Raw genomic sequence first — 17,187 nt, 5'->3', positions numbered from 1 at the left:
AGAGGGACCGAGCCCTAATAATACTCGAGGAAAGAGGGTACCGAGCCCTAATAATACTCGAGGAAGGAGGGTACCGAGCCCTAATCATACTCGAGGAAGGAGGGTACCAAGACCTAATAATACTCGAGGAATGTAGGGCGTAATGCTCTTTATAATGTAAGATACGAAAGTAAGTTAATACAAAAGAAAGTATGAAAGTAAGAAAGTATGAATGAAAGAATATAAGTTTATGTGTATTGTATAGTGTATGATTAACTAGAACTCACTCAGCGTAGCTGACTTTTAGTATGCACGCAGGTGAGTAGGATGAGGCAGCTCGCTTGAGGAGACACGTGGCACTGAATAAGAAGCTGGCATCGGAAGATTCAAGACGTTTAAGTTTAATGTTTCGTTTATTTTGAAAGACAAAATGATGTTTTAAGACAAGACGTGTTTGTTATGAAATGTTTTATGAAAGCTTTTATATTCCGCGAATGTTTTAATTAACTCTGATATTTAGAACTGCGTTTATGAGTAAATCCAACATTTATTTTAAATAAAAATTTCAAAATACTATACAATATTTATTTTTTATAATTTTATTTAAATAAATAGCAATATAATAAAATTTAGTAAAAAATAGATTAACTAAAATAAAACAAATAGATAAACAAAAAAAATTACATAATTTAAAATACCCATTAATAAATCGATAATAAAATCGTTAAAAAAATAACAAAATCAAATTATGCGTTGAAAAATAGATAATAAAATCGTTAAAAAATTAGTCGTTTTAAAAATTAGCTGCTAAAAATTTAACCGTTAAACTAGCAGTTACGTAAAAAATACACAAACAAAAAGACATGATTTTTCAAATAAATATAAAATATATATATATGTATATAATATTTAATATATTTTATAAATATGAATATGGGTATATATATGTAGGGTGATGTTTGGGGCCACAATGGGTGGTTTTTGTTGGTTTAAAAAATCAAACCTCAAATATTAGTTTTTGGTTTAAACCAATTACTTCAATGGTTTATGTGGTTTTTGGCTTGGTTTGAATCTAAAAAAACCAACCATTGAAGATGGTCTTATTAGTGGCAAATAGATCGTCTGTGGCAAGGTACTACCAAACAGTAGTACATGTCGAGAAAAATAATCGTCAAATGATATACTCTTTCACAAAGAGTTGTAAAGTTTCAACGTAGATGTTGTAATTGTTCCCTATCTATATAAAAAAAAGATATTTGTTAAAAACCAAGTGTTAGAAACAAAGAAGTCTACTTATACCTTAATAATAATAAAGACATGAAATTTGTTCAAAGATATTCCCTCGTGACTGGAGACAAACTTTTGCAACATTTCTTGAAGCCAAATACTTGATTCTTCCGGGAATCTAGTTTGATAAAAGGTTTTTTCTTGTGTCAAATATTAACCATGTCATAGATTGTGGTAAGAGGTAAAATACATCATAATAACCGTCGGACTTTTATCTTCTTGGAATATGATAAAAGTAAGAACCGTATCATCGTTAGAACAATTTAATCGAATCTAGTTACCAATATGTGGCCAAGGGATAAAATTTTGAATTAAAGTCTCAAATTTTATGATTTTTGAGACCACCGTTCTATTATAAGACTGTGTGTTGTGGGTTCTTCTTTGGCGCCCTCCGCCTTCATCATGGCTTCATGTTGGGTTCATTATTCAGACCGAATTGGGTAATTGAAAGACGCTCAGGTGAAACTAAGTGGGTTTTATTGTATTTCATTGGTTCTTCACCAATGACGGATGACCTGAATACCAAGGCAGCTAGATACTATAAATAGATGACTAGTTCATTTGTTTAGAGTTTATGTGTTTTAGATGTGCTAGTTAGAAAGTTTCCTCCCCGAGAAGAGCTCTTTAGGGGTAGCATGAACATTAATTTGTGTATATGTGTGTGTGATTGATCTTCATGTAATCATTGGGTTATGAACGCATATACATCAGGATCTAAGTTGTGTTTCAATAACAACTGTTCATCATATTATTGATTGTTATTTGAATAAAGCTCTCCACATTCTTCGATATCTTTCAAAAGTGAATACATGAGTTTATTGACACTCCAATCCAAGTTCATAGAGATTGCGCACTGAATTTCGGATGTATCATTCCATTTAATCGGGTGTTGCAGCCTCCCCCCCCCCCCCCTCTTATGACGTTACTCTAATGACACTTCAATGGGGCTATTGCCTTTGGCGCCAATGAAACTGGTTGAGCTGGCATGGGGTGACCCTCCCCTATACAACTAGAACACTCGGTCAATCCTTGAAAATAGAGGATTTGTTGTTATCCTCGTGCCGCTAATTCGTTCTTTATACCAAAAATTTTCATATATGATTGCTACCAAAAATATTGATATGAAAGTCTTCATGTGCTATATTTTTACTAAATAAGGTTTTGTATTATTTACACAATTTATTGGAAAAAAAAATATTCGTAGTCGTTTTCGATAGTCGTTTATAGGAGTTAATAGCTTAGGTGTAATAAAGTATCTTCAATATATTTTAATGCATAGTTAATACCACCAATGTGTTGGTAGTTGATAACTTGGTACGATTATAGGGTGGACGACTAACTAGGTAAATCTTTTTGCATTGTTTTTGTCAAATATATGGTTAAGGTGTGAAAAATAAATGTCAATGGTTCAAAACCTTTATTGTGTAACATTTTGTCGTTCCACATAAAAACATGTATGTTAAATGCGCTGAGTAAGCCATTTTTTTCTTAACAATGATTATATCAGATTTATCAACGTGCAAACTGCCAATATATACCAATTCGTAAAATGCGTTTAATAATGAGTATTTGGTCTAGCTATATTTATGTGTGTAAAATTAAAGCGTAGAGAATTATGAGTAGCTTACGTTGATAGTAAGAAAAAAACCTTAAAACAAGTTCACATATGATGTAGTAGTAATAATTTTAGTTATGTCCGAGGTGTTCATCATTGAAAAAGAGTGAACCGGCTAAACTGAATCAAGTTAGTCTATTTCAAATCGAAATTGTTCGGTTGATAGTTTGTTGGTATAGTATTTTGGTCCATCTGAAACTTGGAATAAGTCGTTTATATACTTTTTATTTTTTGCTTTTTGAAATATCTTGTTTATATATACATTAACGTATTATAATTATGAACCATCTAAATCATTTTTAATAGAAACTAACAGCTAAAACGAAATGCAATTCAAACTCGAAATCGAATGTTCAATCATCAAACTGACCAGCCATGCATACCCACCGAATTTGGCTGATTCAGCTAGTTACTTTTTTAAAGCTATAGTTAGGGTTATTTGAAATCACCCGTTGAGTCATTAAGAGGGTTGACCGATTAAGAGGCTTCATTCAATATGTTATAAATCTGGCCAGTTCATAGGCTTTATGTCTTATTCATAAGTTTCATTTTGATGAACCCAGCACCCTTTGTTGGTAACTAATTCAGATGGAGTCACTTAATGAAATTATTAAAATTTTACCAAACAACCAACTGGGATATTAGATAGAAGATATTCCGTCTAATAATCCATTCGGCTCAAACTTTGATTAAATGGAATTGAAATGGAACATTAATATCCTGATTTTCTATTTAATCCTAACTGTTTTGCTTAACTAAAGAAGTAATTGCGCGATGTGGCGAAAACACGAATCCTGGAAATATGTTACTTTTTTTTATAATTGAAGAACACTGTAGTAATACCATACTCAAGGTAAAGAAAAAAAATAAAATGTTCGTTTTTGTAATTTAATTAAAAAAAAAACAAATAAAAAAGTTACGGTCACTTAATATTCGTCAGATAAAGTCGGTTTAAAAATGAAATTAGAGGGGATATATACATATAAAGGTTAACGAGGAAAGTTGTAAGTATTTTTCAAATTTTCTAAATGTTAGAGCATTCCCATCTCGTCCCCCATAATTATGTGAGAGGAATTGGTAAATTATAAGGTGGAGTTTTGAATGATTGTGAGTGTAAATTATAGGGTGGAGAGAGAAATGTAGTGATTTTTTATAAATTTGGGGAAACATTTGGGGAACATTGTTTGCCCCTATTTATTTTTTAATATTTGTTGGATTAGTTGTGAGTAGAGGAGAAAGAAACTGTAATGATAAAAGTATTATTTAATTAAACAGGAAAGTGAAATGTAGTGTTTTGTAGTATAATTATAGAGATAATGACGGGGAACGGGATGTGAATGCTAGCGGACGAAGTTTTAATATGCATTTAGAGACACGTATGTCCTCTTATAATATCGTAGATACATGCAACAAGGGTTATACTATTAGCAATAACATTTGTAATACTAAAATTTTTAATATGCTTATCTAATTTATTTTATATATCTATCTATAATATATATAAACGAAGACATAAAAATCCTACGTGTCACGATGTGGTCGCTCCCCCTTTTTTTGGAGTCACCAGATTTGCTTGATTTTTAATGGAGGCTTCTCATGCATTTGACCCGAATTCATAGGTATGGGTCTTACCAAACCCAGATATTCCTTAAACGGGTTATAACATCTCCATAAATAAAAAATTATTTTCACTAAATTATTGATGTAAAAATCCTATAAAATAGGATATACTAAAAATTAATATCTTATTTATTTTAAAAAAGATATATATATATATATATATTATTTAAATTAAAAAACCAATTTGATAGTAAAAAAAATAAACGGGTCTTGGGTCTCATCAAACCATAAGTATATTATTAACTTTCATAAATATTATTTATAATTAAAAAACCAAATTTATAGTAAAAGAAATAAACGAGTCTTGGGTATCATCAAAACCATATAGTTTTTAAACCGAGTTATAACATCTCATTTATTTGTCAAACAATTTATCATCAAACCATAAGTATATTATTAACTTTCATACAATAAAAAAATATAAATACAAAAAATAAATAAATATTAGAACAAATAATATAAAACAACCCTCGTAATACGGAGGATAAAAACTAGTATAGTATATAGTATTTATTTTTCTACACGTGTTTGAAGTTATCCTGGAATAATTTGGAATTTGCTAAATTTAGGTCTATGTGATTGAGAAAATATTACCCGTAGTTGGAATTTTTGTTTTGACTTGACGTGGAAGCCTACTCAAAGAAAGAACTAGAAAATCTGTTTCGTCGTTAATCTATAATTAACTTACTTTAGTCGTTATCCTTTAAATTTATTAGTTTGCTAAGTGTATTTTAGTTATAATAACAATATATTTTATTGTGAAATATAAGAGTTGATGCAGTGAGTTACCTTATGAATGATTATATTACGTCATATAGCCTTCTTTTTTATAGAATTTTTATTTATTGCAAGTTAATCATTTGTTATAATTAAACTAGCGAGATCAAATGTGTGTGTTGTGGACTTGTGGTAGACGTAATTTTTTTCTGGTTCCGGTAAATTAACTATAGCTGACGAAAGATAAAACTTATAAATATACGTAACATAAGCATAAAGGCATCGAAACATGTTTGATTGTTTGTTTTATTATACAACGTCCAAACTCACGCTAGCTAACTCACACGTTGTAGTGACTAACGAGTATCAAATTAAAAATAAACTCAATAATAAATATAAAATATTTGTTTAAATAGTTAGTTATACACGTGAGTTAATTAAAACAAAAAAAGTTGAAAACATAACAAATATATTTTAAAAGTAATAAAAAGTTAAAAAAACAAAAAAGAAAATAACAAATATACAAGTAAGATGTTTCTTTAGGCCTAACATTTACACTTGTTTGAGGTTTTATCATTAAGTTAACTTCATCCATTATATTAACTCTTAAGTCTTAACAGGATATGATGAATAAAATTAGTCTAAGGAGTAAAACCATATTCAAATACGTCGTCAGAAGTTCATTCATTTTTTTTTTGAACGACAGTATTATATTATAAAGCATGGAATAGCAAGAACCTAGATGAGCAAAAATAAAAAGAAATTACATGATTAAAGGAGAGTTTTTCAGCCATTCGGTTTAAGATAACTTGCACTATTTTTCCTACTTGAGTAATAAAAAGAAAAGTAAACAACTTCGTCAAAAAACAATTTTTTGTTAATACGATTCTTCAAGAACACCATGTTGTTCCGAAGTTTTCATATAACCTACCACGCTACAAATAATATAGCTCCCACAGTCTCTTTTATTGTTAGGCTTACACCGAATTTTCTAACCACAACATAAGATCCGACGAGAATCTCAAGATCGGAAGATTCAAATATCACTAACCTTCAATCAAATCCCAAATCAATCCACCAAACAAATGAATGTTCGTTTCTGACCATCCATGCATAAGAGGCATATAATAGAAGGCACATTGACACCCTTAGCATCTAAATTCATCCTCATTGGTATACGATACCTAGCACCCTCCAATCACAAATGTTTATTTTTCGCAATAAATGTAACATCATGAACGTTTCGGGTTAAAAAGAATCAAATTCAAAAGTTAAAGGATCAAAATTGTCAAATTCTAAACTTCAAGGTTTAAAATGAAAATTCTGGTTTCCTGGCCCATCGTGATACGCGACGGATCAGAAGGGAAACCCATCGCGTATCGCGATGGGTTGTCTGACAAACAAAGCACGTGGCGTTCCACGTGCCCACACGTGGCAAAACGTCCGCCACGTGGCACAGCGCCCGCCACGTGTCATCACGTGGCATCACGTCTGCCACGTGGCAGGTCTATTGGTGACGTCGCGATACGCGACGTGCTAGCAAAAAGCCATCGCGTATCGCGATGCCCCTGTTGATCAGCCTATAAATAGAAGGGCATGGGCTTCTTATTTTCGTCACACCAACATCAGCTCTCTTCTCTCTCACTAAAACATCTCTCTAGCCTCGAATATTATACCTCGAAGTTCGTGCAAACCCTCGAGTATTACCTCGTTTTCCGTGCCCGTGTCCTCGAAGTACGTGCCACATACCAACGACGTTCTAACAAAGATGTCACACCCCGAATTACGGCCTAGGCGTGTGACCAATAGTTGGTACCGGTTTTGTAAATGTATCAGAGTTTATTTTTAACGGAAGACTTTTTGTTATATATTATAAAATATTTATATACTTTTGAAACCATTATTAATAATATGTAATTTCTTTTATTTGAAAAACTTCTCGAGTAATAAATACCCAAGCATTTGTATTTATAAATCTTTGTTTAATCTTGTTGTTTTAATAATTTAAAACAATGAGCTATCTCTACCTTGCGAACATCCACTTCACGAATGACTCAAATTCTTGATACTTTAGTTTTCTGAAATGTAAAAAAAATACGTCAGCGATATGCTGGTGAATACGCTAACGCAAAAATATTTCTTTTACTTGATCACCCCTCGAGACTACGTAGGTTTCGGCCCATCGTGGCTTAGGAATAATCAAGTTAAAACAACACAATTTATAAACTCAAGTCTCTACACTCGGTTCCCCTAGCAAACATCGCTGCTTTTCGACTAGTTGAGTGCCTATACGTATACACAAGGTCATACTCCCCGCAGGCGAGCGTAATTGTGACTAGGTGTGATGTGCCCATCACATATGTAAGGATCCAGACAAACGTACATGATAGCCTGAGGCCAGTGTTTATACCCTTGTTTATAAACGTTTTAGAGACACTTAGTCTCATGTAAACCTTTTCATTTAACACGTTTGACTCGTTTGAAAATAAGTTTGTAAAATTTGGGCGTATTCACCTTTTTGATTTGGATCAGCTTCAATACACCGTCCGAGGGTCTTTCCCGTTGCTATCTCGCACATATAGTACTAGTATAACATTTTCTTTTGGATCAACTTCAATACACTGTCCGAGGGTCTTTCCCTCTTCTTTGTTATCTCGCACATATAGTACGAGTATAACTTTTTGTTAGTCGGATATACAATCCGGCTTAAGACCTCTAGTCTCTTTAGTAAAATCTTTACCTCGATTTTAATTTCTTTATGAACCTTTAGTTCAAAACATCTTTTCTTTATTTTAAACCTTTAGTTTAAAATATTATTTCTTTTTTTTTTCAAGTTAAAAACTCTTTCTTTTAACTTATTTACTTTTCTTTACTTTTACAAGATAAACATCTAGTCTAACTTGTTTTTCTTTTTCTTAAACTCTACGTTTCTTCTTCATTAAGAAACGTATCATTTTCTTCTCTTATTATTTAAGAATAATAACTTAAATAATATTATCAACTATAACTATTTTCTACTTTATCTTTTCCTTTTCTTTTATAATATGTTTGAACCTATAGTCCAAATCATATATCTCTTATTCTCATATTCGGACCTTTAATCCGTCATGATTTCTTTTCTAAAATCTACGTTTTTCAAAACGTATAATTATGTATATACCTCATTTAGTTTATATTAATAATACAAACAATGTATATATATTTTCATTTACTTATTATTATTTAAAATACATTCAAATAATACTTTTATCTTTATTTATTAATAAAGGTTATTTCATTTGTTTTTATTTTATTTCTTTTCTTTTGTTATTATTTAAGATTATTTAAATAATAATTTCATTTTCTATAACTAATAGTTATATTTATATTTTTCTTTTTATATAATATCTTTGTTTTTCTTTTGTTTATTTTCGAGGTAATGACCATACCCTTGATTAGGGTCTAAGCCTTATTATTTTATTATTATTTTATTCGGGAATTATGTCTACTTTGTTTGGCTTATTATTTTCTAGACTCTCGGGCAGCACTTCGAACACTTCGACGTTGGCACGTATATCGAGAATCTTGATCAACACCTCCTAGGCACGCAAATCGAGGCACACCCCGGTCTTCAAGTCTCGTCGGTACGCACTTCGAGGCGGGTCGTCGGGTCGTCTCAGCTCGGCACGTAATTCGAGGCGGGTCGTTGGTTCGTCTCGGGTCGGCACGGTTTACGAGGTATAATTGTCGGGTTTTTGGCACGTTAAACGAGGATGGTCGGCACGCTTATCGAGGTAGTGAGAGGAAGTATTTTTAGAGAGAGAAAGTATGTTCTAGAGAGAGAAAGTATGTTCTAGAGAGAGAAAGTAGTGTAAGAGTTGTGTGTGAAAAATGAAGCACCCATGGCCGCTATTTAAAGACTCTTTCCCGGGACTCATCGCGATACGCGATGGTCCTTGATCATGCCATCGCGTATCGCGATGTAGGCATGGTGAGTCAAAGGTAGGTTTGCCACGTGGCACCACGTGCTAGACGCGGTGCCACGTGGCGAGCTTTATGCCACATGGTGACACGTGGCAGGACACGTGTCACCGTGTCAGACCTCGTCATCGCGATACGCGATGTCGTTTGGTCTATGGCCGTCGCGTATCGCGACAGGCCTGGAGACAGAACTTTCATTTTTGATTTTTAAGTTTAAAAACTTGTCATTTTTGGTCCTTTATCTTTTTGAACTTGGTATTTTTGACCCGTTATTTTCGTGATGTTACAAAAGAAGGTGTCTCCATCCCGACGACCCGCCTCGTAAAGTGTGTCGACGTGGAAAGAAGTATTGGTGTATATCGTTTGTGCAAAGGTAAAGGTGTTGAAAAAGAGGTGTTTGGACAAGAAGATAAATAAAACAAAGCGGCAACGAAGTGCTGCTCAATTGTGTAGGGTTTTATAAAGCCAACTAAGGTAGGCATAATGCCCAAATAAAATAATAATAAAATATTGAAAAGACTTAAAACCCAAAGTCGAGGAAATACCTGATACCTCGATAAATAAAAGAAAATATAACAAATGAAAGAAAAGAAAAGAATATGAATATATATACATATATTAATGTGATTATATATAATTCTTTGTTATAGATTATTATTTAAGTAATTATGAATATTCTTAAATAATAAAGAAAAGAAAAGTATACGTTTCTTAGAGAAGAAGAAACGTAAGGTTTAAAGAAAATAAGATTTATCTTATAAAAGAATATAAGTTAAAAGAAAGACTTTTAATTTATAAAGGAAAGAAAGATTACTTTTTAACTAAGGTTTTAAAGTCGAGGTAAAGATTATAAAAAGACTAAAGGTCTTAAGCCGGATTATATATCGGACTAACAAAAGGTTATACTCGTACTATAGGTGCGTGATAGCAACGGGAAAGACCCTCGGATAGTGTTTGAAGTTGATCAAAATCGAAAAAGATGAATACGCCCAAAACTTTACAAACTTATTTAAAACGAGTCAATGTGTTAAATGAAAAGGTTTACATAAGACTATGTGACTCTAAAACATTAATAAACAAAAGTAAAAGTGCTAGCCCTCAGGCTGTCGTGTACGTTTGTCTGGATCCTTACATATGTGGTAAACGCGGTGGGCACATCGCACCACACCTGGTCATATTACGCTTTCATACGGGGAGCATGACAATGTGTATACGAATAGTACCTAAGTAATGTCGAACGCGGCGGTGTTTGCTGAGTTATTTAGTGTAGAGACGAGTTTATAAATTGTGTTTGTTTTAAAGCTTGATTATTCCTAAGCCACGATGGGCCGGACCCAAGTTATGTCTCGAGGGGTAATCAAGTAAAAGAAAATATTTTAGCGTCAGCATATTCACCAGCATGTGTTGCTGACGTATTTTCTAAACATTTTGCAAGTAATCAAGATTAGGAATTGGGATGACGAAGTGCTCAAGATATCCGATGGCTTGAATCTTTTTGTTAAATATTAAAATATGAAATGATGGTTTTGTAATTAAACAAGTAATCTTAACACTAAACGAGAACTTTTAAACTCGTCTTTTATTAATGTAAATATTATATTTTAAATCCACATGTTATAAAGACTTCCGCTTTTAAACCGTTAACTCTGATTTATTTACAAATGTAGTACCAATTGTTGGTCATACGCTCAGCCCTAAGATGGGGGTGTGACAAATAAAGACGAGAACCTAATAGTTTTTCTTGTGCCACTAAGGAGCATTAAATCATCAATTCTCTTATGAACTCCCCTTAATAAATATTCTAACATTCCATGCATAGAACATACCCACATGTCTTTACCACTTGAAAAGAAACACCTTCAACCAATCTTTGTAACTCAAGAAATTGAGTCATTTCAGCCACCCCCTCCCCCCACCCCACCCCACCCCACCCCACCCACCATTCGCGGTTCCCGAGTACATACCCACAAATACCACCAAACTATCTTTAACTACCTCCAAAGCATACAACCTGGTGACTTTTTTAACTACACGTATAGTTTGACACCAAATGTGCTTTCAAAACATAGTCATTTTTCCACAACCAATTTTTTACAAATCGTATATAGCGGAACAATACCCGACTCATTAAATTTTTTATAATCTTTCAACATATTCTTCCATGCACTATTTTTAAAAAAATGAGAATAGATACATGCCTCCGAGCCATACATAGATTAAATAATCCTTACTCAAATAACATCTGGGTCATTTACAAATCTTTATCTCTACTTTTATAAAAAAAGCTTTATTAAATAATAAATCCGTTCAAAGAAGTTAATTCATTTAAAAGTACAATTTTAGGTTAAAAGGGCTGTAGGTAAACCACATAGACCATTTAACAATTTATTGTATTAATTTCTTTCAATGACGGTTTAACCTACTTGTAATAACACATTAATATTCACGTCAGGATTTGAACGAGAATTTACTTGATTATTTGACTTAAGTCTTGACGGGTGGTCCATTGGACAACCTTTAAGTGATATAAGACCGTTAATAACCATGCATACAATCGGTTTATTTTGTGGAATTAGTTGACTATGGTTACTCATATAATTACAGGTAGGAGAAGATAGAGGATGTAATTACGAGAACGTGGGCGAAAACGGTGAAGAAAACGGAGTTGAAACGAGAAAGTTATGACGAAAACAAGAAGGCCTTGTTAAAGGCCACCGTAGCTTACGGTGAAGCCACCGTAGCTTACGGTGGCCTCTGAAGAAAATCACACCGTATGGCAGTTTTAAGCCACCGTAAGCTACGGTGGCCACCGTAGCTTACGGTGGGACTGACGCTGAAACTTATAACCGCCTTATAAACTCGTGTTAGGGTTGGCTTTTGATATTCTTATCATTATATTTCATATAAGGACGACCTAAGGGCGATTTGGAGGTGCCATATCTTAATTTTGAGTGTGGTAATCATTAGAAACTCTATTTTGATTCATATGCAAACTATAATCGAAGGGATAACGAACCAAATCATTCTCGGCTAAATCCCTTTGTGTTTTCCCTCAGATTGTAAGGTTTATTATGTTTATTTGGTTGAATGTTTAGACAATTTCTGAGATAATATTTGATCTTAATGACTTCATTATTATGGTGTTTATGTATTGGTTGATAGATTGTTAGTTTATCGATTTTGTGTTCTAAACCGTCAATTCTTGGTTTTGTATGTAATCGAGATTAATCGGGAGGGATTTAGGGTTGGATAAACTAATTGGTTTTTGAGTGATCACCTTGCGTTATATAATCCAAGTACTTGATCTTCAATTATCGCAATCGTTTACATAAACACGAACTTTGTCTATTGTTCATCTCAGTTAAACATTAACTGTAACAATCATGGAAACCTGAAACCGAGGGAAGACATATTTTCTCAAATTGATTAAAACTTGTTTATTTGCTTTAGTTCTTTATTGTTAATCAAATCAACCAACAAAATACTTGAGTTTATTTTCTGTATTTAGTTTAATATAGATTACTTACAAAGCTACTTAGTACATATTTTCCACAAACTCCCTGTGTTTGATATCCGCTTATCGCTATCTAATAGTTGTAATCGGTTTATTTTTGAGTGAGTCTTCGACCTCACGTAAAGTCTTACAATACAAACACTAAGCTAGTTTTGTCTTTTGATGTGGATTTGTAATTTTGATTATAAGCGTAGTATGGCGTGAGTCTGAATGTTAACATAACATGGAGCATGCAATAAATAAAATATGAAATATAAGTATTGATTGAGATTTTGAAAAATAAAATAAACTGATCTCATTCATTCAGTTGTCAAGTGTTGTTCTGGTGGTATTGATTTGGTTCGGTTAAAAGTTATGTGTAATTGTGTATTATAAAATATATACATATTTTTTTTACACTCATCTATCAATTACAAAAGTTGTCTTCTTTGACCTTAAAGTCAAAGTCGTTATATGTATATAAAAATAACAACACGTGTTTCATATTGAAAAAAAACCATAAAACATATCGACACCACACACCAACAATCTATCATAATGTTGTTCAATCGGTGTCAGTTCAGTTTGTTACATTATATTGTTCACCTGATACGAATTTTACTAGATATAAAAAAAACTCTATTTGAGTACAATACCGTTTCAATAAAATTATATCATAATATTGAACTGTGAATCTAGTATTTTTTTTTGTTTTTTTTTTTGTAAAAAGAAAATTAACAAACACAGATTATTAAAGAGAATTAAATTTAAATGATAAATAAATACATGGCAGATTCTTATTGGTGCTCTTACTATTTATGACGTTGATATTCATTATACATATAAATACAAAGTTAAAAATTTATTTGTAAATACAGTTGAGATCCTCTACTATTTTTAACCCCACCGTTCCTTTAGTAATTTTTATTTTACTTCGTAACATATATCATATCTATATTTACCTTTTGAATTTTATTATACTTATCTTAAACTATAAGAAACCGACAAAGAATATAGCAATTTTTTTTGGGTTAAATCATGTTTCTTTAAATAGTTCATATTTTCTGGTATAAATGTATAACAGATAAGAGTGACACTCAATACACGATAAATAACATATCATGTTGAAATTCATAACAAAAAACGTAATATAAAACGCTTATCTTTTACGGGGTCAAGTTATTCAACACAGTCTTCTAAATTTAGAAAACATGCAAAGACATGATTATTGATCGCAAATTGTTGAACAAAATATAAATAATATAACACATCCGAGGAAAAAAACACAATAGCGAAACTAAACAAAAACATAATAATAAATAAAAAGACACAATGACATGCATGAAAACAAGCGAAAACCTAAAATCTAATATCATATAGTTCGATGAGACGGTTCCAATTCCGCTAGTCTGTGTTCAATTGGAGTCCATTTAATACCCTTATTACTACGACTTCTTGTTTTTAAAGACTATGTATTTAAAAATAAAATGTTTTGGTTTTATTTGTTGAAATTTGAAAATAAATAAATAAAATGAAGTATTTGTACTTTTGAGAAAGTAACATTTTGTACTGTATTTTAATAGTGTTATTATACACATAATACTAATAAAAAGTTAAAAACAAAACTTGTGATCAAGTACAGTGCGGACCACCATGTGCTCCCATGCACCTTCACCCTTATTATTATTATTATTATTTACTTGTAGTTTCATTACCTTCATCTTCTCTTTCTTCTCTTTTTAACCTAAATAAATAAATATTTACTTTCTCCATTTCACACACTCTCTCTCACAAAAACAAAAACACAGTAACTGTAAAGTTTTTAAAACTCGAATGGTGTAATCCTTCATGGCCTCACAGGTACATTTAGCCTTTCTTTTCTTTCCTTTGTAAACCTTCCGACGTCGTTTTATGTTATTATTCTGACGTTTTATTAAAACCCTCCGTCGTCGTTTTATCCGAAACCCGGCGTTTTATTAAAACCATCCGACGTCGTTTCTGGTTAACGGCGCCGTTTCGATAACTAATTTGAATTGGGTTTGGATTTTTGCGATTGTTACGACGCCGTTTTGTTGTTCATTTTGAATTGGAAACTTTGACTGTTGACTTTGACTTTTTTTTAGGGTTATCGAATTTCAAATTAACCGGAATTAAGAGGGAAAGTATTCAAAAGATTTTGTCTCCGACAATAATAATATTATTTTTATTTATAAGATTTTAGGGTTTTTTAATTTAGGGTTTATGAGCCCTAATCAAATTAATATTCATTCAATTTGGGCTTATCAATATATATATTAGGTATATATTTTTGCATTATAAGATAAACATGTATATTATTATTATCCTTTAATGGTGTATATAAGTTGTAATTGGTTGGTGTTATTATGTCAGCCTCTTTCACAAGACAAACCCACGTGTATAATTCGATTCATAATGTTTTAGTTTTTTTTTTATATAAATTCTTGATTGATTATTGTAATTGGTTTGTAATTCAGGATAATAAGATGTGTTCAATTGCTGGGTATGGACATGGAGTGTGTGCTGAAGATGATGATTGTTTGGGTGATTGGATTGATAATATTTTCGATTTTCCGGTTGAGACTTTGGATGGAGACGCCTTTACCGGTGACTGGGCTTCTAAATTCGGCCCCATTCCTTCTGAGGTGCTGCGGGAGACGTTGCCGCCCGCCGGCTTTGGTGGTTCTGTAAGTGTTATTTATAGGGTGCTTGTGTCGGGTTGAGTTGTTGAACCCGCACAGGACCCACGTGTTTGTTTTATTTGTGTGTTGAACAGTGTAACCCGAGCATGACCCGTTTAACTCATTTATCAAAACGAGTTGTTAAGGCTGGTGGGTTGTAAGTGTGTTAAACAGGTCATAAACCTCCCGTATGTTAACCTGTTAGAAGGCTGTAATGAACGGGTTAAGCAGGTTGACAGGATGATTTGTTTAGTTAAATGGGTCGAACAGGTTAACAGGTTAATCTAAACAAACATGGGTCGTTTGTTAAAGTGTAGGATTGTCATAAACAGGTTAAATGGGTCGCAAACATGTTGGTGGGTTGATTTGCTTAGCTTAACGGGTTAAACAAGTCAATCTGAGGCTCATTTATTAAACGTTAAAGAGTTGTCATAAGTGGGTTAAAAGGGTTGCAAGCATGTTGGCGGGTTGATTCGCTTACCTAAACGGGCTAAACAAGTCAATCCAAACAAACACGACCCGTTTGTTAAACGGGTTGGATTTGACAACCCAAAACATGATTACTTATTTTGCTTGTTCTTATAATCTTATATTTATACTTATTGGGAATTTTCTTTGCAGAATATAGGAACTTATGAAGCAAATTTCCAACCTTTAATTCACAAAGAAGTCCCAAAACCGCAACAACCAACAAAATATTCGCTAGATAAGAAGTTATATCGAATCCCAAAATCCTTTGAAGCACCTAGCCCCGACTCAGTTCTTGAACGCCGCACATCCAGCTCAGGTCGAAAGTCCGTTTCGTTTGGAACCGAAATAGCCATTCCCGTAAGGACCCGTACCAAACGCTCACATCCCCAATCTCGGTCAGATTTGACCGAAAGTTCATGGTCAAAGTCACTCCAACAGTTTCCATTGCAAAAGGTGCAGAAAAGGCGAAGACGGCTTCCGAATCCTCCACATGATGCTAATGAAGTCAAGAAGTGCAGCCATTGCGAGATAACGAAAACCCCACAATGGCGCGAAGGTCCAATGGGTCCGAAAACGCTATGTAACGCCTGTGGGGTCCGGTACAGATCAGGCAGGCTGTTCCCAGAGTACCGGCCGGCTGCAAGCCCGACGTTCGTACCGACTTTGCATTCAAACTCTCACAGGAAGGTTGTGGAGATGAGACAGAAGGGGGCTATGGATGGTAATTATGTTATGAAGATATCATTCAGTCCAAATGTTGGGATTAAAGAGTCTAGGCTTTGTTCATGAGTAGTTTATTATTATTAGAAATATTAATCAACTTATTTTGTTTGGGACTTAGAAGTTTAGAGCATTGTTATGATTTTATTAAAGTAGGTGTATTAGGTTTATTATTTTGAATTTGCCTTATTCAGAATGTTTTAAAATGGGTCAGCATTATGGGCCTTTTTTGTGGCCCATGGACTTGAACAAAAGTGTGAAGCATCCATGAAGCATAAAGTGGGCCATTTGTTGCTTTATATGGAGGATGAATGTCACTTTGCATAATGCCACATTGCCATGTACTTGGTCTTTTGCCTTTTAACACCTTTTTTTTGAGTGGTAAAAGGATAATGTGGACTTTCATATATCTTAGCACTTTATTGTCTTGATTTAAGTTAGTATTCTGGTATGTGCTGGAGCTAATATATGATGTGTATTGTTAAATCTACTGTACCGGCTAATGTGTATTGTTTTTATGCGGTTTAACAATATTTGGCTTGAGAACTTTGTATGAGGTTATTCATTATGGAATTTCACTCATTCAAGTATGCAAAATCGTGTAGTTATCATATATCGTTCACATT

At 33.0% G+C, this 17,187-nt stretch overlaps 1 protein-coding gene across 1 annotated transcript; it reads left to right on the top strand.

The window, feature by feature from the left end:
- The first annotated feature begins 14,430 nt into the window (after positions 1-14,430).
- LOC143588609 (GATA transcription factor 11-like) lies at positions 14,431-16,630 on the top strand. The gene is made up of 3 exons (XM_077069567.1): positions 14,431-14,531; positions 15,167-15,376; positions 15,992-16,630. Exons 1-3 carry the CDS (start codon positions 14,520-14,522, stop codon positions 16,628-16,630), a joined length of 861 nt encoding a protein of 286 aa, XP_076925682.1. The 5' UTR covers positions 14,431-14,519.
- The last annotated feature ends 557 nt before the right edge of the window (positions 16,631-17,187 follow it).

The sequence above is a fragment of the Bidens hawaiensis genome, unplaced genomic scaffold, assembly GCF_021521415.1.
Source record: "Bidens hawaiensis isolate Kalapana, Puna unplaced genomic scaffold, B.hawaiensis_p1.1 tig00036526_1, whole genome shotgun sequence".
Classification (NCBI taxonomy): Eukaryota; Viridiplantae; Streptophyta; class Magnoliopsida; order Asterales; family Asteraceae; genus Bidens; species Bidens hawaiensis.
The sequence above is the reverse complement of the archived record's forward strand: the minus strand, read 5'-3'. Positions and strand labels throughout refer to the sequence as shown.